At 39.7% G+C, this 23,273-nt stretch overlaps 1 protein-coding gene across 5 annotated transcripts in view; it reads right to left on the bottom strand.

Moving 5' to 3' along the window:
- The window catches only part of MYLK (myosin light chain kinase), a 218,824-nt gene that overhangs the window by 113,559 nt on the left and 81,992 nt on the right, over window positions 1–23,273 (bottom strand). For 4 of the 5 annotated variants that reach the window (XM_062004610.1, XM_062004612.1, XM_062004611.1 and 1 more), the window contains exons 3-9: window positions 17,513–17,720; window positions 15,745–15,793; window positions 11,860–12,025; window positions 8,454–8,619; window positions 5,407–5,443; window positions 3,041–3,612; window positions 924–1,127 (exon numbers count right to left, since the gene is read on the bottom strand). In XM_062004610.1, the coding sequence (XP_061860594.1) occupies window positions 924–1,127; window positions 3,041–3,612; window positions 5,407–5,443; window positions 8,454–8,619; window positions 11,860–12,025; window positions 15,745–15,793; window positions 17,513–17,720 (1,402 nt within the window). Of the gene's footprint in view, window positions 1–923; window positions 1,128–3,040; window positions 3,613–5,406; window positions 5,444–8,453; window positions 8,620–11,859; window positions 12,026–15,744; window positions 15,794–17,512; window positions 17,721–23,273 lie in introns of those variants that run through there. The other variant, XM_062004615.1, reaches the window with a different exon arrangement.

The following is a 23,273-nucleotide window of genomic DNA, read 5'->3' as shown; positions in this document are numbered from 1 at the left end:
GATTCTTCTATCATCTATAAGACAGGTGCTGTCAGCCCTCAAGCAATATCTTGGTTGATGTTTTCCTATGCTAGAATCCACTATTTGCAGCCAATTTCTAGAAGTGTATGCAATATATTACCAGAGAGCTCAGAGTAAAGAATAGGAAGGATAACTCTTCTCTCCTGCTGTCTGTCTTCTCTCAGTCTCTCTCCCAAACTTCCCCTGGCTGGCAGTGAAACAGGGTGATTTATGGATGCAGTTTATAGGTCTCTCACGAGACAGGAAGAGAACATCACGGGTATCTTGGTTTAAGTTCAGGCAGAGCAAATAGAGAAATGATGCATAAATATAATCATAGCTCCAGGCCAAAACATAAAACCAGGTGACAAGATTAGAATTGAGGTCAGAATTTGCTAGAAGTTGAAAAATATTTTAACCACACTGGTAAGTGAGTGCCTTCAAGCCCAAAATAATTTGTCACTGGGAAGTAAGTGTACTTGAATTTAGCAGAATGTCATTCTCATTGTTTCACTTTTCTTCTTATTCACATTAATGCACAGGACTGGTTTGTGCTCACAAAACACAGAAATGCTAAGCAACTCCGAAAGAACTGAATGCAGAACAACAATAAAATCTTTGGCAATCTGTATTAAATGCAAGCATTAAGAGAAAAACTCAGTAGAGAACAGATCTCCCTGCATACAAACCATTAGATGAGATGGCTTTTTCTATACAAACAATAAGAAAAAGGTCAGAAGGGAAACTGATGCAGAAAGTGGCTTGCCAGCTATCCCACACCATATTTTTCACAGAGCTAGGAATCAGAATTAACCTGCATTGAGAAGTCATAATAGGAATTTTGTAGTCTCCACTTTCTGATAACTTAGAATATCCCAGACATAGTTTTCAAAGAGCAGATGTGCTCACAAGAACTCACTTACTTCTGACAGTTAACAACCAGCTGGTGGAGATCTGGCCTTTGGGGTTGAAAGCTGAACAGCTGTAGGATCCACTGTCCCCCAAGCTGGCTTTCTTTAACCATAGGCAATGAATTCCATCTTCCTCACATATTCGAACATCTTCTCCAGCTTTAATAAGTTCACCCTCTTTGAACCACTGCACGTCTGGTTTTGGTTTCCCTGAAACTAAACAATCAGGTACTTTTATTTTTATGAACAGGTGTTCCCCTTAGTGCAATTTCATTATTTGCTTTAGTGTAAACTAGATGTTATTTACACACACATAATTTCATAAAACTTAATGACCAAGAAATACACAAAGCTGTCTTCAGAAAACCAGTTTGATATTTCTGATCTTCCAAAACCTCCTGGCCAGTCCATCTTTTAAAATAACACGTATGTGGTAACTTGAAAAACCCCAGGCACTTCTATATGAAATTTCTTCCTCTAAAAGTCACAGGCAAAATGGATGTATTAAAGGAGAAATAATGACATTTCCCCCCATTTCTTCCTACCCTGCAAAAAAGTGTTTTTCTGAGTATCTAGCAGTACTTTGGAATCCACAGTATCTACCACAGAGAGGGTTTATTCAACCTGGAGAACAGAAAGCTCAAAGGGGATTTTATGAGTGTAAATAAATATCTCAAATAAGGTTGTAAAGCAGACGGAGCCAGGCTTGTTTCAGAGATGGTCTCCAGTAATAGGAGCAGTGATAATGAGCACAAACTGAAATACAGGAGATTCTCTCTGAACATAAACATTTTTTACTGTGACAGTTACTAAGCACTGGCTGCCCAGAGAGATTGTGGAGTCTCTTTTCCTAGAGATATACAAAGCTACCTTGACGTAGCCCTGGACAACCTGCTGTAGGTGATGCTGCATGAGCAGGGGTGTGGAACCAGGTGACTTCCAGAGGTCCCTTCCAACCTGAAATGTTCTGTGATCCTGAGTATTTTTTTCCAGTCTATGGTCCAGGTGAAGACAAAGCAGGCAGCTTTCTAGGACAGTAAACTTCCAAGGAGTAGAAGCAAAACAGCTGCAGCTTCACTGCCTGATGTGCCTGTGTCAGAGCTCTAGAAAAGCAGATTTGGCTCCTAGTAGTGCTAAGGGGGCAGGGGGATCTAGATTTCATGGGCCAGTTGCTACGATATACAAAGAGGAGAGGTTAGGAAAGAATGCCAGAAAAGGTCAGCAGACCATCCTTCACTCATTTTCAGCAAATAAGGTCCCTGGTCACCCTTTGCAGAGACAATTCTCAGGATAGTTTCTCAGATTACTTATTAAAGTGTACTAGGGACATTCCACTATAAACTCCTGACAGACACCCAGCCTTTGTGTGTAGGAGTTTGTGTTTTGGATCTTCTTGGCTTCTGTACAATAGCCACTACATTACCCTACCAAATAGCATCATGAATTAGTTAAACATTGCAAAGGTTTTGAAATGTTCTGATGGAAAGCAATCCATGTTGTTAGTACTAATACACCTGAAAAATAAACTATTCAAAAGGTGCCAGGATCTTTGGAATATTTTCTCCTCTCCTTAGTCTGTAGGCCTGTGATATAAACTGTAGTCTTTACTCATGAGGCAACAACTATCAAGAGATGAACTAAATGACCATGGTTTCGTTGAGGTTTTTCTTTTTTCCTACAGAGACATAAAAAGCTCCCATTCCAGCAATGGGTTGGCCAAATATAAGGGGTAAAAGTAGATGCCAGAAGGGAAATGCAATTTCTTATCCATTTTTTTGGTTTTTATCTCTCAAGGGCAATATAACTAATTACAGTTCTGGAAAGTGTACCACCCATTTTCTCTCTTATACCCTCATCCAAGAGTCTCTCTAAACTACCTCCTAGAAAAAGTAGCATTGATTACACCAGGGGAAACCCCAGATGGGAGAAATGATGGATGCTATGTTAAGGAATGATTTGAAAATTTCAGTAAGAAAAGTATTGTGTAAACAGCATGAGATTCTGCACCTACTTTCAAAATGCTTTAGGGAGGAGGACAACTTGCAATGAAGGAGGAACTGCTTCCCCACTTCACACACAGAAGGGGAATGTGACTAACCCCAGGACTCTGATAACTTTCACCCCTTTACCTTTGCTCTTGAATTTAATCTCCTGGCCTTCTGATACTTCCAGGCTCTGTGGACGGCTCTCAAACTGAGGGGGAATTCCCAGAGGTTCCCTCTTCTCCATCACAGCCTTCCAGGCTCCAGATCTGTTTTCTGCTTCTCTAGTCCTTGGACTGACTTGCCCTGTCAGGGATGGGGTTTGTTGAGCTGATATCAGGGGCTGCACAGTCCTTTTTCTGTCTTCACCCTGTCTGATGTTAGTGGCCTGGGGTTCTGCCTTTGGTTCTTGTTGCAGTTTGACAGCTTGTAGTGTGATGGTGCTTGAAGTTTTCTGCAAGACCTGGGATCCCCTTTTTCCTTCTTTAGGTTCTTGAGGTGACATTGCATTGGCTTCTTGGTGCTGTCCCTGCTTGTTGTCTTTGGCTTCTCTGGCAATGTGAAAGGTTTCTTTCCTCACTGACACCGTGTCATTGGTTTCAACAATGCATTCAGTGCTGCTGGTTTTCAGCTCTTTAGCAATCCCATTGCTAGTTGCCTGCTTGAATTCTGAATTTTCAACGGCTTTAACAGCAAGTGTTGTTGGTTTTGATGGCAAGCTGAAGGAAAATGGTAAGTTTACAGATATATGACACTGTATCAAGACTAATTATTGTTATTAGCAATGACATAAATATGCAAGCCCATGGCAAGAAAATGAACTAATTAGCCTTTGGTTTTCTTCATCCAGATTAAGAATACGGATGAAAGAAGTTAAAAGCTTTGTAAAATGTGATCAGTATTCAGACATTGTCTCATCTGGAGAGTGGATACAAATCCACTGCTCAAGTTCTAACATGTTTTATGAGTCAGACACTAACAGTGCAGACAGTGCTTTAGATAGAGGGCAATTACACAAGACCCTGGAATGACCATGATGTAACACATGCTTTAATAAATTGAGGCCACATATAATTATAGCTCAAAAACACTACACAAAGTAGTTCCCTGAAGGGAAAAGAAAATGTAAATTGAGTAGTGAGTTTTGCTATTTCTAATTATGGTGTGTTGTAACTGAGGTGATTTCAAAAGAGGACTGATCAGTAGACTTAATTAAGATCTAGGGGAGGAAGAGGGGGTGTCACAAAAAAACAGATTAAAAAACCAAGGCTGGATGTAAAAATATCAGCTACTGTTTTATTAAGAAGTTTCTCAGAATTCTGATGTGTTTCCTGCTCAGTACTTTGGGAGCACAAGAGTAGCTGGCTAACTGAGGATTTGAATCTACGTTTCCTTCACTGAAGTTGGCCACCCTGACCACTAAGCTATTACCTGTAGAGTACTGTGTCTATGTCTCACACTTTCAAAGTACTATTACAAGTCAGAATTGGAACAGATTTGAAATATAGGAATTTCTAGCCCAGCTCTGTTTTGCTGTACTTAGTACAATTGACTTATTCTCTCAGGGAGATTCAAGATATTTTCTTGAGCCACAGTTAAATGTACTAGAGAAATAACGCCTATGAGATTTGCAGTTACACCTGTAAGATTTTTACATTTGACATAATATCTCTTCTGTTTTGTTTTGTTGTTTGTGTTTTTTTTTAAATAAACAATGGAGGAGGCAAAACTACTCTGTAGAACCCAACACGTGGGGGGTTATGGCTGTAGAGCTGCATAGTTTCATATACACTAAACTTGTTTTAAAGTATGTTTCTAAAGTCACGCAGACCTGAAAAACAGGGTAGGACAGCATTTTCAGGTACACTTTGCAGTGGAGATGGGGATAGGACAATGTAAACATGCTATTTTGAAATCCTATCCAGGGCATGTAAGGACATGAAGAAAAAACATTTCACGAAACATTTTTAAAAGAAACCCAACAACCTGTACTCATTTAACTTTAAAAACTTTAAAAATCTTAATCTTTAGGTAAAATCCTAAAGTAAATTTTGCTTTCCTGAACCAGATCAGAACTCTGTACTTCATAGTGTTGTCACCAGTTCCACTGACAACTATGCAGGTAGTCTACCAGGACAGCTGAAAGTAAGAGAGAATCTCATTCCAATTAAACATTTTCGAACTTCCAAATACAGATAGACTCAAAAAGATTTATGACTTTATGAGGAAGGCTCATGCAGTAAATGTCAAAATTAGTGCATTTAAACATAAGAAAAACTGTTTTACTGTTCAGGTGAGGGAGCACTTGAACAGGCTTCCCAGGGAGGTTGTGGAGTCTCCTTCTTTGGAAGTCTTCAAGACCTGCCTGGACATGTTCCCATGAGACCTGATCTAGGTGAACCTGTTTGCAGGGGGGTTGAACTAGATGATCTCTAAAGGTCCCTTCCAACTCCTACGTATGATTCTATGATTGCAATTGAATATTCTAAGAAAGTACTCAAGTAAACACATACCATGGTGGCTGAGCATTGGTGTCACTCTTATCTGGACCTGAAATGAAAAATGAAAAATCAGGTAACTTATACATGCAATACTGTACACAATTTCATAACACTGAAAGAATTTAAGGAAAGAATATACTTAAGAACCTTCCCTCTTCCTATTTTCAATCCATTGAAGTCAAGATTGACTATCATCACACCTGAAATTTGATATGAGAGACAGCCAGTTGCTCAGTTGAAACACTAAGAGGTCATGGTCCATTTTGAGCCATTATTGAGTCAACTAAGTTCTCAAGTCCCTTGAGAACTAAACATTCTGTGAACCTCAAAGAGCGAAGTAAGGAAGAGATCCCAACTGGGAGGCAGCTCATCAAATCTTATGTGATCTCTACAGATCTTGTAGGAGTGGAAAAATCATCAGTACCACACCTGAGCATGCCTACAGTGAAACTACAGCTGTTCTCTGGCTAAAACACAAAGCCAAACTAACAGTATTAAAAACTCCCCAAACCTGAACTCCTTTGTAAATTTTTGCAAACTCATTTGCTGGGTAGCAAGTGTTATCTATCATGTTTAACGTGATTAATGCAAAAGCAAATATATCACATTTCTTCACTTTTCAGCTTTGGAAATGTGGAACATGCCTGAGCTATATTGATTTCCCAAGGTACCTCATCAGCTTTGTAACTCAGCTGAGCACATATTTGCTCATAGCTAGTTTCTTAGTTCATACGTATGTAATCCTCCATGCATTCTCCCAAATTTTGACTGTATTTGTTTCTCTTGGAGGTAGCATGAGTTAAATAGTTGGGATGGCAGAAATACCACTGCAGATCAAGTATCAATCATAAATCTCCATTTTTCCCCAGTTAACACTATAGTAGGCAACTTGTTTTCTCCTGGTCAGATCAAATTTGCATTTACACTGTTGTCAACTGTGAGGCTAGAAAGTACAGCAGAAAGACATGGAGTAATAAATTTGCAAGATGATTTTTCCAGCCATGAAGAAATAGTCCATAAAAATGCTTTCAGAGTCCTTGCCTCAGGGAAAAGACAAAAACATGTGATGAACATACCCTGATTTCCACTGTGTTTTGCAAGCACAAATCCACATCTAAATGCTTGGACTTGCTGCACCATTCAGAGTGACCAAAAGAATCTATTTACATACACACAAAAGTTGCAGTGAGAGAAGGGAAATAACCCATTGACCTCACTTCAATAAACCTGTCAATAAACAGCAACAGAAATTGTTCACATAAAAATTAAAGCTGAAAAGAGACTGGATAAATGCAGAAAAAGCAGCTGAAGAACTACTGGTTGAAGATGAGACAATACCATGTAACCCTATCAATTGAAAGAACATATGGGAACTTGGCGGGGGGGAAATGTAGCTCTTGGAACAAGTTTATCTGTATTTGAGATTGTGTGGATTGAAAAGAAAATAGAGGAATTCTGAGCAACTTGATTGTCTGCTAGCATCTTGCAGCAACTCCTATGATCTGATTTAACTGATAATGAAAGAATTAGCTATCATATATTGTGGTTAGGTAAGTGGTATCATCCGATTAGTCAAGTACATTGCAAGAGAGTGCCCTTTTTACTGACCTGTACTAATCCAAGAAAGAATGCCTGCATTATTCAGAGATGTGGTCAGCATCTGAAGCAAACATATACCACAACTGACTTTCTGACCCCAGTTCCGCATCATCTCTCAGGGCAGATGTACCCATTACACAACAGAAAGCTCTCTACTTCACGGAAAGCAAGTAAGGATCAAGTTTCATGATTAAAAAAAAGGCTTATTGAACAAAATGGACGTTTCTAGAAAACATCAGTTGAACAGGCAACCTGTAGAAGCTCCTTTTGCAATGGCTTCAGCAGATTGGAACTTACAGATTAAAAGCACGGTTTTAAGTGATAAAGGCAAGTTGTGGTTCTGAGGATCCCAAATGTAAATCCTCTTATTTATCTTGATATCTCACAGAGGGACAGCACTGATGTGACCTGGAAAATCCTGAATAAAAAAATTCCTTACTGAGTGCATATGTAATCCACTGATTTTATGACTGCAACTGAAGCCAGCTGCTGTTGATTTAATTATTTAATTAGGTCCAGTGAGTGCTCACCCACTAACAGTCAAAATTCCTCTTTAGTGTGGCTGCTGAGGGCTGTATGGTTTTAAGGCTGATGCAAAGAGCACCCTAAAAAGCATCAAACTGCAAAATGAACTGTGTATGTTAATGCATATATGGAATAGAACATCCAAAATTACTTATGCAAAGACATATTTCCTTTAACTGCAGTGAAATAGAGATGGTCAGGAGCTGAGAAGCCTGATTATTAATCTCATTAAACTGTTTTTTCTCTCTTACAGTTCAGAGTTATCACAGAATCACAGAATTTCAAAGGTTAGAAGGGACCTCAAAAGATCATCCAGTCCAACCCCCCTGCCAGAGCAGGACCACCTAGAGCAGGTCACACAGGAACTCGTCCAGGTGGGTTTTGAGTGTCCCCAGAGGAGGAAACTCCATAACCCATCTGGGCAGCCTGTTCAGTTGCTCCCTCATCCTCACACTGAAGAAGTTTTCCTTGTATTTCTTTGGAATCTCTTATGTTCCAGTTTACACCCATTGCCCCTTGTCCTATCATTGGACATCACTGAGAGCAGCCTGGCTCCATCCTCCTGACACCTTGGTTCTACAAATAAAGACAGAAATTTGTTTCCCAAAAGGAACTGGTATAATCAATTATTGATTATAATGACAAGTGCAAGGTTTCCATTCACTGAAATGAAAATCTCTGTTTAAAGCATATGGAGGTCAAAGTCACAGTAAAAGTGAACTGTTGGTTTTTAAAAAAGTTGTTAGAAAGCATTTAAATAGTCTTTTTCTCATTGAATCAACACAAATGTTTTCACCTGTAGCACACTCCAAACTACCACATTTAACAAAGAGAATGAGAAAAAGTGAATGCTTATACTGAGAACACAACCAAAGATATTTTAAAGGAATATCTGTGGTTTGCTTGTGCTCTGTCATGTAAAGTCTTTGCTGTACCTTGAACGGTGAGCTCTGCAGACACAGATGCCTTCCCAGCGCTGTTTATCACTGTGCATGTGTAAATTCCTGAATCAGCAAGCTGAGCATTTTGGATTTCCAAGAACTGGATGCCTGTTTTCTCAAACATGTTGAAACGCTCATTTTGCTGCAACTGAATATCACCCTGCAAATATCACAAGACATCATGAGACACTTGGTGAGAGAAAGGGAGCAAGACATTTTCAGTAAAATGCCAAAACCACGTCAAGATACCTCTATTTTAGCCAAGTTCCACCTATGAATAATACTCAGATGGTATAAACAAAAAACTGTGTCTAGAAGTTCTGTAATTCATATCTGCAGAAGGCTGTTTTTCACTGTATTTGCCACCTACTCATCCCAGTCTGGTTTTGGCTTCTCATTATCTACTACATCTGTATTCCTTGAAAAGTTTCTTATCACTGTATGTGGGCTCCAACCAGTTTTCTGTTCCTGTATGTTCCAGGAAGTCAAACACCATACTCTTAAGCAAAAACTTCCAAGTTAGGAAGTAGTTTTTAATCCCTCAATAGTGCCTTTATGGTGTATCACTTCAAGAGCTTTAAAAAATTCTGCCTAAGAGGAGCTCATCAGTGGCCATCTGGAGGTGACGCTGGGCATACATTAAGAGAGGCACTGCTGCGATGTAGTTCCTTTGCACTGCTATGCTGGAGTTAAATGAAAGGTATGTCTTGGAGACTGGAAGAAATGCATGCAGTTCTACGCTCTCTGTCACTCAGAAGATCAGAATGACAATTTTTGCCTGTAAATTCTACAAAATAATGGACTAACACCTTATTTGTGAGCAAATCTTCCGCCTCAGCACCAACCATTAAAGAGGAGTCCCTTGTTATCAGGGCACCACGGCTTTCCCTGTCCTAAGTTTAGGAAGGGAAAGAGTACAAATCTATGATTTGTAGGGCTTTGGGCAGTAAACATTTGGGAAATGCTGGTGCTTTCAGATACTGCCATTCCTGAAGTCTCTCTGAACTTGCTGCTGATGGGTGCTGTAAGTCCCATCTGAATTTAAAAAAAAAGCTAGTTCACATCAGAGGTTTTGTGGCAACACAGTAGAAGTCTTTGCAATTTAACAAGTAAGAAAAGGAAAAAGAAAACAATGAGGAGAGTGAGTAATTTATTAGTTCTGAAATGTGCAATTTGAATTGCTTATAATGCTTCCATGCTGTATGGAAGGCAGTCAGGTGTTGGCTCTACACCAGACAGATGTGTCCAACAGTATGTGAGCTCTTGCTATGATGGCAAGGCAGAGCAGAAATACCTACTACTCAGCAGGACCCTGCAGCACCATTCTGATAGCACCAGGAGCACTGTGGGCCTGAGCTTGTTTGCAACTAACCAAAGCACATATGTGATTCCAACCCTTACCATTCTATGGGTCTATGATTACCTGTTAATCCAGGCCTTGTGGACAGACATGCAAAAACACACAACCACATGCCAATAAAGTGCAACAACACAGTTGTGCTTTACAGAATATGTGAACTATTGAAAGACAGCTTCATAGTGCTCAAAATAGGTGCTAAAACATTATTATGAAAGCCAGAAGAAAACCAGTTTACATAAAAGCAATGGATTGAGGTTAAATTCAAGAGAGTGGACTGGTGTCATAGACACCCAGTGATTGCAGACCAGCAGTCGTATGGCTACTGAACTCCTGAATAATATACTTGTGTTGAAAGTGTTGAAATGAGGTTTTTAAGGACATAAACATGAACAAAACTCAATGGGCTGCTAAATAACAAGAACTTTGCATACTTCATTCATTTAATTAGGTCAATGAAAGGCAGATTATAGAATAATGCGTTATAGAAGCTGAAAATCAATAGCAAAATATATACTATAGCCTTTACCAAGCTGAAAAAAAACATGCATGAAGAAGTACCAAAGTAGGTCCAAGTACCAATAGCAGATCCATTCTGCTGGATTACTAGTCCTCACTTACAGGTTACCTCACAGACCTGAACAAAATGAACTGTTTAGCACTGAGTTGCATGGCTGGAAAATCTGAGCAAGTTTGGTGGGACTGGAAGCAGGTTGTTGTGGAGCAGCTGCATTGCAGACTGCCTAGAGAACCAGCAGGCCCAGAAGAACTGAGGGCAGCTGGAAGGAGAGATAGACTCTACATGGAGCTGCCAACTGAAGGAGATATCTTAGTGAGTGCTTGCACAGCAAGAGGCTGCTTGTCTTCTGAGATGTACCCTGGCATCCTTGTATTACAGACTACAAGGATACATCTGGAATGAATCCAACAATGACCTGGAAGCATGTCCTTGCTCTATGAGCCAATTTTCTGGGTTTTCTTTTTGGGGGTTTTATTTCTCCCTGCCCCACTCCCCCTTCCCAAAAACCTGGAGACACCAGAAGAAAATAAAAGCAACTGTCTGTTGAAGGCTTAAAGAGTAGTAGGATGCCAGCAAAGCAGGCGTATATTTTCTCTTCCAAATTAAAGAATGTCTTTGTAATTCTCTGAAGTACTAATAGTTTCAGGAAAAAAATAGCCTAATCACTGTAATATTTATCACCTTAAAGCCCTCACCTTACTAACCAAAATAAGTGGTTGAAGAGCTTGTGTGTGCCCAAAGGGGGCACTAGGACTTAAGTAGTCAGTGCGTTTTTAATGTCTAATTAATTCTGTTCACAGTTCCCAAGTTTAACACATATCTTCTTTGTTCCTACTTTTCTGTTATCACTTTTAGCAGAGTTCAGACTGAAAAAGTTGAACTGCTGTTCATCTGCCATGGATTGATTTATTTATTTGAATTTGCAAAAAACAATCATAGCATGCCAAAACCCAGTCATATCTGTTAATTTCTAGATGGTTAATTCTCTTTTCAATTCAATTTAATTTCTTTGCAAGCACGTAAAAGCCCACGCAAGTGATACAGAAAAGGCACTTCATGACTGAGACACTGACATGGCACTTGGAAAATACAGCTGTTATTTTCACAGCTCTCAGAGACCCCTCTGTAATCACAGTCAATGCATTAAATCCCTACAGACCTTCTCTATAAAACAGAGACGATGACAATATTCACACTTCCCATCCTTTGTCTATTTCCCTTTACCTAGTTAGTAACGCCTTTGGGCAAGCATGCCCCATACTTGCTATTTTTGTGATGGATCCTGTATCTTGTTTGGTGCTTTCAGATTATCTTTTTGTACAAATATTTTTGACAATGAGACAGGTAAGGGAGAATTTCATACGGAGAAGAAATGTTATAAACTTTTGGGAGTTTATTCAGCATGAAAATGAGGAAGAATAGGGCTCTCCTTTGACAATTTGTGACAGCAAGTGCATTTCATCCTTTCAAGTCACAGAATTTCAAAAGGGAAACAAAATGTTAATTTGAGGGGGAAATCATACCTTAAACCAAGTTACTTGAGGCTGAGGTCGTCCTGTTATTTTACACGAGAATTTGCCTGTTTGGCCTTCACGTACAACAACCCTGTTGGGTTTTGTTGCAAACTTGGGTGGACTCTCTCCCCAGATGCTCGGTCTATGCTCCACAGATGGGACAGAAAGTCTTCCCCTGGAAAGGTAATTGACATCCTGGTTTTACAGAAGAACTGGAAGCTGTTGTGGTTAGAGCACACTTCAGGAAGCATTTTAGACCAGCGGTTTGCCAATAAGGGTATATAATTGGTGATAACCGAGTCTGCAGTTACACAGTATTTTTTTCGGCCAATGGGAGAAATGGAAATGCTGGTGATGACTGCTTTTGACTTCTCATGCAACTGACAATTTGATGCTACACATCCTCATGCAGCACACACATAACTCACATAACAGATCTTGGGGACATTTTCAGTTGCTTATAAGCAGAGCTGGACAAATCAAATGACAGGAAGCCCTGCATACATTTAATTTTTATCATCTTCCATTCCTTAACTGCCTCCTAATAGATTATTTGTGCATACTTGTTCACTCTTCACAGTTCTTTATCACCTAATTTGTTTTGACACTGCAATGACACAGCAATTTCTGATATATGACTCAGTAACTTGATTTTGCAACATTTCTGACATGTCTTGGTAAAGACTTTTTTTGTTTAGGGAAGGCTTCTGTTTGGAATCTCACTCACTACAATGCTTGCAAAGCTACCATGAAAAGGGTATAAAACCAACATACACCCATCTCATTTTTGTTAGGTGTAAATGCCCAGCTCTACCTAAATGGATGGCACAGCTGGGAAATGACATGTGGTATAAAACCAACATACACCCATCTCATTTTTGTTAGGTGTAAATGCCCAGCTCTACCTAAATGGATGGCACAGCTGGGAAATGACATGTGGAATGAAATTAGAGTGACATCAGTCACTGTAGTCCAAAACCCACAGTTACACAGCCATAAAACACAAAACATCAAGCACCATTATAGCAAGAAAAACAAAAACAGGTACAACTTCAGGACTGCTAATGTGAAAGTGAACACTCACACTCTTTACTCTGAAGCCCTGGTGCAACATAGACACACATTAGTAGATGGCAGATGGTGATTTTTATTTCTTTTTATCTTTAATTTCAAGCAAATGGAACTGTTTTCAGGGACTTCCTTTCCAGATGGCCTCTTATCACATGCAAGATATGTCAATACCTCACCATTTCTACCAGGTGTCTGATACTAACAGAGACTGCATCGCCTTAGTCCAAGATACTGCCAAGACATGATGATTGCCATATAGGCAGTTGAAGGTTTCTAAGTAAAAGACAATATCATAATGAAGGGATTTACATGGACAAAAGAACAAGCAAAAAGTCTTAAGAGAGAAGGGTGATTGTAATATGCTAAAATGGAAAACATTTCATCAGATAATTATCTGCTAGCTTGTAATATAATCTTCCTCATGCTACTCCTAAAAAGCATAAATGTGTATTAAAGAATTTTTTTAAGTGCTCATCTTTAGATGCTGTTTCTATATTTATATATCTGTATACAGACACTAACACATACAAGAAAATCAAGTACTAGCTACCCTGCAGCTTTATGGCTGTTTCCTAGATGGACACAAAACTAAAGTGCATGTTTTCTTCTTTTCCCTCTCCCCTGTTTATGTAATGCATAAATGTTCCGTACCATTACATTATTGATACTGAATAAAACACATGAGAATGAAAAATTAGGACAATCATTCTACCTTCATGCAATAAAATGGATTAGGATAGTGCCTTGGGAAGTCTGAATGTATAACAGAACCTAAGACCAACTTTAACTGCCCTTTCTTGCTTTGACTATTTGGTATGCATGTATTTCTGTAGCACATTCATAATACAGACTTTATCATGTTAAGCCTTCTTGATTACTCAGTTTCACTTATGTTCACTGCTGGAAACCCAGTCAATTTTAAAACCCAAACCACACATAAACAATCATAGAATCATAGAATGGTAGGGGTTGGAAGGGACCTGTAGAGATCATCTAGTCCAACCCCCCTGCAGAAGCAGGTTCACCTAGATCAGGTCGCATAGGAACATGTCCAGGTGGGTCTTGAAGACCTCCAAGGAAGGAGACTCCACACCCTCCCTGGGCAGCCTGTGCCAGGGCTCCCTCACCCTCACAGTGAAATGGTTTTTTCTTATATTTAAGTGGAACTTTTTGTGTTCCAGCTTCATCCCATTACCCCTTGTCCTGTTGCTTGTCCTGATTCCCCAGAGGCTGTGCTGCCATTCAGCAGGACCTTGAGCAGCTTGAGAGCTGGGCAGAGAGGAACCTTATGAGATTCAACAAGGGCAAGGGCAGAGTCCTGCATCTGGGGAGGAACAACTCCATGTACCAGTACAGGCTGGGGATTGACCTAGTGGGGGCAGCTCTGTGGAGGCAGAGCTGGGAGTGCTGGTTGATAATAAACTGAACATGAGCCAGCAATGTGCCCTTGTGGCCAAGAAGGCCAATGGCATCCTGGGATGCATCAAGAAGAGTGTGGCCAGCAGGTCAAGGGAGGTTCTGCTCCCTCTCTACTCTGCCCTGGTGAGGCCTCATCTGGAGTCCTGTGTCCAGTTCTGGTCTCCCCAGCTAAAGAGGGACAGAGAACTTCTGAAGAGAGTCCAGCACAGGGCCACCAAGATGATCAGGGGACTGGAGCATCTTCCTTATGAGGAAAGACTGCAGGAACTGGGGCTGGTTAGTCTGGAGAAGAGGAGACTGAGGAGGGATGTCATTAATATTTATAAGTATATAAATGGCAGGTGTCAGGAGGTTGGGGCATCCCTATTTTCTGTTGTATCTGGTGACAAGATAAGGGGTAATGGGATGAAGCTGGAACACACAAAGTTCCATTTAAACATAAGAAAAAGCTATTTCACTGTTGAGGTGAGGGAGCCCTGGCACAGGCTGCCCAGGGAGGGTGTGGAGTCTCCTTCCTTGGAGGTCAAGATCAACCTGGACGTGTTTCTGTGTGATCTGAACTAGGTGGACCTGCTTTGACAGTGGAGTTGGACTGAATGATCTCTAAAGGTCCCTTCCAACCCTATCATTCTCTGATTTTATGATTTGATGTGAAAGAATGCTGATTTCAGTTGCTTTTGTTTCTTACTGATGGCTCTTAAAGCAGTATTTCCTCTAGCTTTATAGGAGACTATCAGTTCATGGAAGATGTAGGAAAGGGTTTCTGAATATCAGACACCAGAGACAAAAGGATGTATCATCACAGCAAATGAAGGTGCAGTGTTGCAGATACCAGCATGAATGTTCTGTTTTCAGCTAGGTATGAGGGAGCAGCAAGTGTATCAAGCTGCTTATGTCTTCTGATAGCCTCAATCATTTTACTAACACAACAGCTATTTTTCTTGTGATAAATGGAGATTTGGGCTTGAAGGATGTGAGATCACAAATATGGAAGTGTTTGTTTTCGGATGCTGCTGTAGCTGGCACTGCCCTGTCTCTGAGGGCCCAGACATTCTTGCTCTCCCCTTCTCACATGTGTGAGAAATCATGCGAAGCAGTTAGTCTATTGTAGTACAATGCTGTGCAGAATTGAGTTATTAACCACCAGGCTTTGCTTGCTTCATTATTTTTGAGTCTTGCACAGGTAAGGGTCCTGGGGCATACAGTAGGAATTACTGAGAACTAGACAAGAATTTAACCCTTTTTGATTAGTCCTCAAAGTGAATCAGAGCTATAGACAAAATGCAAGAGGCACCTATAATGAGGAGAAGTGGTTATTCTTTAGAAAGAGTTGTTTTATTTGTTTTCCTATCAAAATATGTTTAGGTGTGTGTTAAACAATATCAAAGCTAGTAGACTTCTTACCCAGGGGTTTTGGCACTGGATGGCAGGCTGTATTTCTTCAAGGAGTTTCCTGTAAGCACAGGACAGAAAGATAGAAAGTCAGAAGATTTTTTTTCAAGACCATTGGGAATTACAGATACTGAAGACTATGTAAAACATGCATTTCTCCAGGTTTCAAACATAAAGGAGGAATGCAACACCTGCAGTATAAGGTTACATCATCTCTAGTCCAGTTAGGCTCTCCAATTTCAAAAACAAGTTTTAGCAAGAGTTATATTCTAATCCCTGGCCTCAGTAACAACAACACTGCAGACTATTCATGCAAAAATATTTTGGAACTAATTTGTGTCTGCAGCACTAATTCAAATTAAGCTAACAAAAAAAAAAAGTGGTTTTGGACTCTGAAAGATGTCTTACTTTAGTTGGCTTGTTTTTCAGTCCTGTGCTAGCCCAGACTACCTTTTCTGTAAAGTGATTCTTTGTGAAGTACAGTAGTCCCTCCTGCTTGCAAGTGAGAGGTATGAACCAGAAGCTGTGTGAGCCCAGTGCCATCTACACCCTGGGGCAGCTTTGACACCTGAAAAACAGGCAGTGACCTGGGGTAGAGCCAGTGAGGAGGCATGGGACAAACAGCTCTGAGGACTGTGAAAAGAAAATCCAATTTCATTCTAGAGTCTTGCAAAAATTCACATTACTGTCAGACAAGACAGGATGGAAAGGCTAGATCATGTTTTGGTTGCTCATTTTTTCCAGCAGCAGTCAGCCCCACGAAGATATCTTTGCTACCTTCATGCATAGAGGGATTTTTTTGAATAAAGACCATATAATTCTTAAACTCTGAGAAATGTGGTCATTGGCTACCTCCCTGAAATTGATTTTGAACTGCAGCCAAAGTTCAGGTTAGAAAAACAGATATAAAAACAGCTTTAAAAACCCCTCTACCTCCACATAAGTTGTCACAATCTAAAACAATAGGGAAAAGAAGATTTCATATAGTTTTGACAACAGAAGGCAGTAGCAATCATGTCAAATCTATGCACATTTTAGGACATTCGGTTAGAGATTTTGACCTTCAATAAACTCAAATACTGACTGTTTCAGGACTACTGCAGATTTTTTTCTTTGCTTCAAGAATTCAACACGAAGTTGTGACTTCTGGAGCTTTGATGTTCAACAGATCTCTGTCATGACCAAATTGCAAAGAAAGAAGCAGTAGAATTGATTTCCATCCTCCCATGGCTTTACATTTTAAATTTTGCCAGTTTGAAACTATCTAATATGCAGATGTTCTCTTAAGAATTCCTGGGTTTGATCTTGGCTGTTTCCCACATGACATGAAGCATGCAATTACAACCAGGCGTTCAGCTTAGCAAATGGAAGCATCATGGAGAACTCCAGAGCACCATTGCCTCGGCGTGCCTGTCTCATAGTCTGTGAAGCAAGCAGGGTCCCTACAGTTTTTACTGCCTAAGAAGCAAAGCCAATTTTCCAGACCTTTGTTTCTGTCCTGAGTGGTGGCTTCCATAAAAATTACAAAGTTTATAGCAAAGTCTTTAAAGCTAGGTCTTTTGTTACCTGGGCATCATCTTACACATGTGAAACAGAACACACACTTTATCTAACTATAGATATGTAGTTCCCTCCAAAATGTCTTGAACTGTGAAATGCAATTGATGAACCTTGCTCTTACACCAGTGAGAAAGCATGTGTTTACAGTTGTGATTTCAACCAGTTGTTCATTTAATTAAACTCATTAATAATTGCAACAAGAGCATAAGTATCCCCTTACCTTCCACTGTCAGTTCCACAGTCACTTGACGAACCCCACCATCATTTGCAGCCTCACAGGTGTATTTACCACCATCATCTTCCTGTACACCTTTGATGATCAAGCTGAATATTCCCCGAATGCTGCGGTCCACAACATAATGGTCACCTTCTAGGACAGGATGCCCATTTCTGTACCACGTGATTTGAGGCTCAGGGTAGCCTCTGACCTGGAAAGAAGAAAGACAGAGTGGAAAAAGAAGGCAAACAAAACAGATGATGATATTAGGAAGAAACTTTGCACATTTAGCAATGCAGTGGAAAGTTCTTGACATAGGAGCTGTTAAACACATACTCTTCACAAGCCAAATGGCAAAACACAATGAAATGAAAAAACTCTTGGATAAGTCACACTGCTAAAATCATAAGACTAGTCAGGCAGATAGACAGGCACATAAAAGTTTCCCACTAGAAGAGCTTACCTGCTGAAGCACAGTGATGCTGCCAGCAAAGAATCCTGACACCTAGATCCCCATTGTTCAGAGGCTCAAGGGCAGTAGTGCTACTATCCTTCTAAGTATGCAAAGATTGCAAGATATCTAGACCAAAAATTTCTGGGATTGTTTCCAAAGATTAGACTTACATTGCAAATCTGTATGGAGTCTTCTAGTTCTCAAATGGGCTAAGATACAGTTGCTTCTGAAAATATACAGGTAAGAAATGTACACACAAAATTTTGTCTTGATCTTTAAAAGCAGGAAAAAAAAGGAGTTGCAATTTCAGAAAGTGTCATTAAGGGTCATTCTCATGTTACAGTAATAGAAGAACCATAAAGACCTAGATACTGCTCATCTTAAAGAGCTTTTTGGTCTACTGGTAGCCCAAAGGAGAGTTTTCAACAAAATGAACCAGTTCTGTGCTCATGGAATAGTAACCATGTTAATACATCCTTGCCTTACTGCCTGTGGCATTAATGATACCTTCAGAGCTACAAATTCTTAGGTGGTATAACTGAGAAGAGAGTTAATGATTTCAACTGAGCTGTTGAAACCCAATGAGGATCTGTGTCTGTCTTTCATAAAAAAATATGGGAAAAGTAGACATACACCAGGTTCCACCAAAGAATTAATTCCTTGGGCAGAGATTCCCCCTCTACTATATGAGAGATGCCATCTTCTTTGAAGGTCACTTTAATGTGTTAACTTTCCTATTCCCCTGTTTTGGCATGTTAGCTCTCTATCTTCTGACTCTTTGATCCTTTGCCTACATGTCATGAAGTAACTGAGTGGATCAAGACGAGCTGGGATGAGTAATAGTTGTGGCTGTGTTTGCTCACCGGGAAAGGTGCAATGTTGCATTTTTAACTACATTATCAAATCTTGGCAAGTGAACAGGTTGAAGTTCCTTCAGCCTCTAGGTGGCCAAAATACTGATGATCTGTTTGATTTGAAGAAGGCTTGGTCATGGCTTGTGCAAATCCCTCTCAGCATTCTCCTCTCGGTTTCCAATCAGCATTTCAGCTCTGCTGAGCACTTATTTTCCAAATTACAATCTTTAGCCAACCAACCTTACCCATTTCTTAGGTTCTCTTCTTTCAAAACCTTTCATTTTTAATCCAGCCCCACCTCACTCCAGCTGGGTTTCTCATCTGTTGGAGCTTAACCTACAGCTGTCAGAAATTTTTCCCTTTCCTTTAATTCCTCAGGTATCAGTTCAGACAAATTAATTTTGCCAGTGATTTGATGACTCCTTCTTCCTGGCACTACTCACTCAATACATATATATAGAGGACATTAATGTCTGCCAAGGGTATGAATATGCTGAATAAGCTGGAGAGACTTTCCACATCTGGTACAAACTTCTCAAGTTCTTTCTGAGTCTATCTTTACCTAAGTAAAAGCCACGTTGTATGAAGAATACATTGTGAGATCATGCACGGAGAGGAGTTGATTGCTGTTTAAAAATACCACAGTATCTTTCTAAAGCTCTTTGTGGCCATGCCTTTTCTTTCCAGTGTTCTCTGAAACACAACAGCTCCCACTCAACCATGCCCCACTTACTCTACTCCAACACATTGGTTTTGTGCTTACTCAGACTCCCAGAAGTATCTTTCTCAGCACATCTCATTTTCAGAAAAAAAAAGGTGTTCTGAAGCATCAATATGAGATTTTTACAGCAGAGTAACTCTTGTTGGTTGATAATGTGTTCACTGGTATAGAAAGTGACTTCTACCAAAGAACTGTTTCTTACTATTAAGTTGTCAATGCCCTCCTACCCATCTTCTAATTTTAGATAACAGAGAGACTAAATGACTTACCCAAAACCAGGCAGTATGTTAGAATGGAGGTTCTACCTCTCATTTTTACTTCACTGAATGGTAAGATGGCCTTGAATTTTAAATATTTGATACAAAAATCACACTGAAATTACTAATTCAAGTCATACAATAAAGTAAAATGATCAAGTAGCACTTGAATTGGTGTGGAGAAAGAAACATCTTTTCAGTGCATTACATCACAACCTCTTTACTGACATTAGTCTAGTCACATCTACTTACAGCTGCTGAATTCTGCCCTGCAAATTTAAGTCATCAATTACACATCACCTCATATATTTACTTTTCTTTTTTCCAGTTAATCATTCTTTCCTGTGTTTTCTTCTCTGTATTGTTCAACCCAGCTTCAGATCTCTCAGGCATAAACCGTCCATCAGCTATCCCATGGAACAATTAGGGATAAAGCAATGGGGAAAACCTTTCTTCCATTCTTCTTTTTGTTTCATTGTATTTTTAAGCCCCTCTTTGACCACACAAGGCCACTTTTACCTGACTCCTCAAGCTCTGGTTGTCCATCAGACATGCCCTTCTGGTATCACATGGCTGAGCCTACATTAAGTATTTTTCCATTTCTTCCATGTGTGTTTATTTGATGCTTGCTATGTCTGTATTGTTTTATTCATCCACACCATTACATTGAGGAAATGCCACCCAGAAAATTACAAACACAGGCAATCAGGATGCTGTTTCTTTTCAAAAGGTTTGAGTCATTCCCTTCCCAAACTCTGTATTTTTTTCTTCTTCTTCCTTTTTTGACAAAAATCAAATGATGGGAAAGCAGAAGTTTACAGAATTGCTCTGTTGCAAGGATTTATTTCAGGTTTGGGCTTGGAATGTGTTTCAAACTGAGCCAGCCCTCTCTGAAATACATAAGATTGCCATAAAAGTGTCAGAGACCCTTAAATGAATCACTGGTTACTAGGTTTTGATCCTAATGGATCAATTCCAGAACTGCAGCAGGTTTTATATTCCTCCCTAACCTTTCCAGAGCTCACTAAAAACATCTGCCTTGAATAAATCCACAGAAAAGAGAAATTTATCTGCTTACTTAATGCCCAGCAGCAGAAGGCTGTAACCTTTATTTACAGCTTGGTCTGTGTGAGTATTGCCAATCCCAGTGAGGCTATAGTTTTTCTTTACCTGTTCTACAATACCAACAAGTGGAAAACTGACAGCAAGCAGAAAATAACCATTATGTTAGCATAAACATGAGTTTTGAGTTTCTGTTTGCACCCATGAACTGCTTACAGTCTTCCTGGAAAAGTCCACTAAGGTAAAACATGCCTTCAGCTCCATGCATCAACACAGCAAGTAGGAAGAGCTGAGAGAGAACCTGTTGCCTGTGAAACTTTCAGAGTTAAGATTCAGTTTTGCGTCTATGTCTAAGGGAATGCATTGGAAAAAGGATGGCACTAAATTCAGGGACCATCAACGACAAATATATTCAGCGACACTTTTACTTGTTAAAACACAGGAAAGGTTTTCTAAAACTTGGCCTGTATCTATGCTCCATAAAGGAGCTGTTTACATAACCATTTAAAAAAAACCATAGGTTCACCTACTTAAATGCATCACAGTTACAGTAGCCATTTAAGGCAACAAGATTCACTCTTTTGGCTCATATATTGCTTTGTAGTTGTAGCTTGTAGCTGGCTCCAGTGAAGCTAACACAAACCCTCAGCACCCAAAAAGAGTCATCCATAAGTAACAATCAACCACAGTGCAAGCAACTGTGAGACACTGATGGGGTGTGCAGTGTTACTGAATGTTTCTCACTTTGACAATAACACCTGAAGACTAATGGAAACAATGACAAACAATCCACGACATGTCCTGGCATTACATTCTGGCTGAGGTGTTCCATGCTGGCTGTTGAGAATTAGATAAATGTCCCGTGTTGCTGCTCAAGGTCACATCAACACACTACAAGATGAAGAAGAAAATAGCTAGCAATAGGGTATCTTCATTAGCAAAATCCCACCAAATTACATCATAGATAAACAGGCACACCAAAAGTTGTACTAAGACTGGCAATAATTGTCATGAAGTTGCTATTCAAAATAATTCCCCTCATAGAGATGATTTCTGCGACCTGATCTAGGTGAACCTGCTTCTGCAGTGGGGTTGGACTAGAAGATCTCTAAACATCCCTTCCAACCCCTACCATTCTATGATTCTATGATATGCTGCAATATGAATTCCCCTAATGACTAAAATTCCTCCCAAGAAGTAATGCTTCTCCCATGAAGACAGAATTTAAAAACATCCAGGCTCTGTCAACACATAGCATTCAGTTGTATTCCTATTTCTGGAGACTACCTTAGCCTTTAATTCCTCAAAATCCAAAATTAAGACCTATTTATGTAAAGTATTCAATCACTGAATAAAAGAATAATTTGTATTTGGGTGGTTTAATCCATCTAATGAAAACTGATTTTCAATTTAACTCTGAAAGAACTGTTCTTCATTCAACTTTTATACTTCACATATTATTTAAAAGGTAGCTTTGAACAAAATTTGCTGCCTTTTGAAGAAGTTTGTCCACTTTGTAGCCTGTTAAAGACCAATAGGTATATTTAACATCTTAAATAAGGTAGTATTTAACGTCTTAAAATAAGCAGGTTTGCTGTCCCTGCAGCTAAGTGACACCATTTTTTGACACCAGGTTCTCAGCGAGAAGAACTTGGTATCATAACTGCCCAGTTACATTGAGACAGAAAAATACAGATTATTCTTAGACAAAAATGTATGGAAGTTTGTGTTGTTTTTTTATTAACATGTGCACTGATAAAATATTATGCAAAAATAGACTTTTCTACTTGTTTTGAGACTTTTAGGGATATGCAGGCCTTGGAGCTTTTAGAAGTGATGCTGTTAGTTTGTATCTCATTCATTGCAACACAGGGAAGCAATCTATTAAAAATGATTATGGTTAGTAGTGTAGTTAGCAGATTTATAGATGGGCTGTGCTGTCTGGAAGCATAAACACATCACAAAAACAAAGTCTGAATGACCTGGGAAACAAGTCTTACAAGAAGAATGGCAGTAATGATAAATGGTTTCTAATGCATAAAGATACCTGCAAAGCAGAAGTAAAGAAACTCTTTCCCACAGCCACAGTGGATAGGACAAGCAAAAGACTTTTAAGAGAAAACACCCAGTTGGTTGGTATGTGATGTCTGACAGTAGCTGACCTCCTTTAGAAGCACAGCAGGTGTTTTGCTTATTTGTCCACCTGCCCAACTTAACATTAAGGAATGACAGAGTTTGAGAAGGGTTTGTAGCTCTTCTTGTGTTCCATGCCCACCTTCAACCAGAAGCCTCTTAATTCTGGCAACTACATCTCAGAAAAGGCCACAGTGATCAGAAGCTGCAAAGGGATAAAAAGAGGATAGCCTCAGTTATAAGTCATCAGATGTTACCATTGAGCTCCCAAGTGGATGCTTTG

Source organism: Colius striatus, chromosome 11 (genome assembly GCF_028858725.1).
Source record: "Colius striatus isolate bColStr4 chromosome 11, bColStr4.1.hap1, whole genome shotgun sequence".
Taxonomy (NCBI): Eukaryota; Metazoa; Chordata; class Aves; order Coliiformes; family Coliidae; genus Colius; species Colius striatus.
This window is presented reverse-complemented; position numbering and strand designations above follow the sequence as displayed.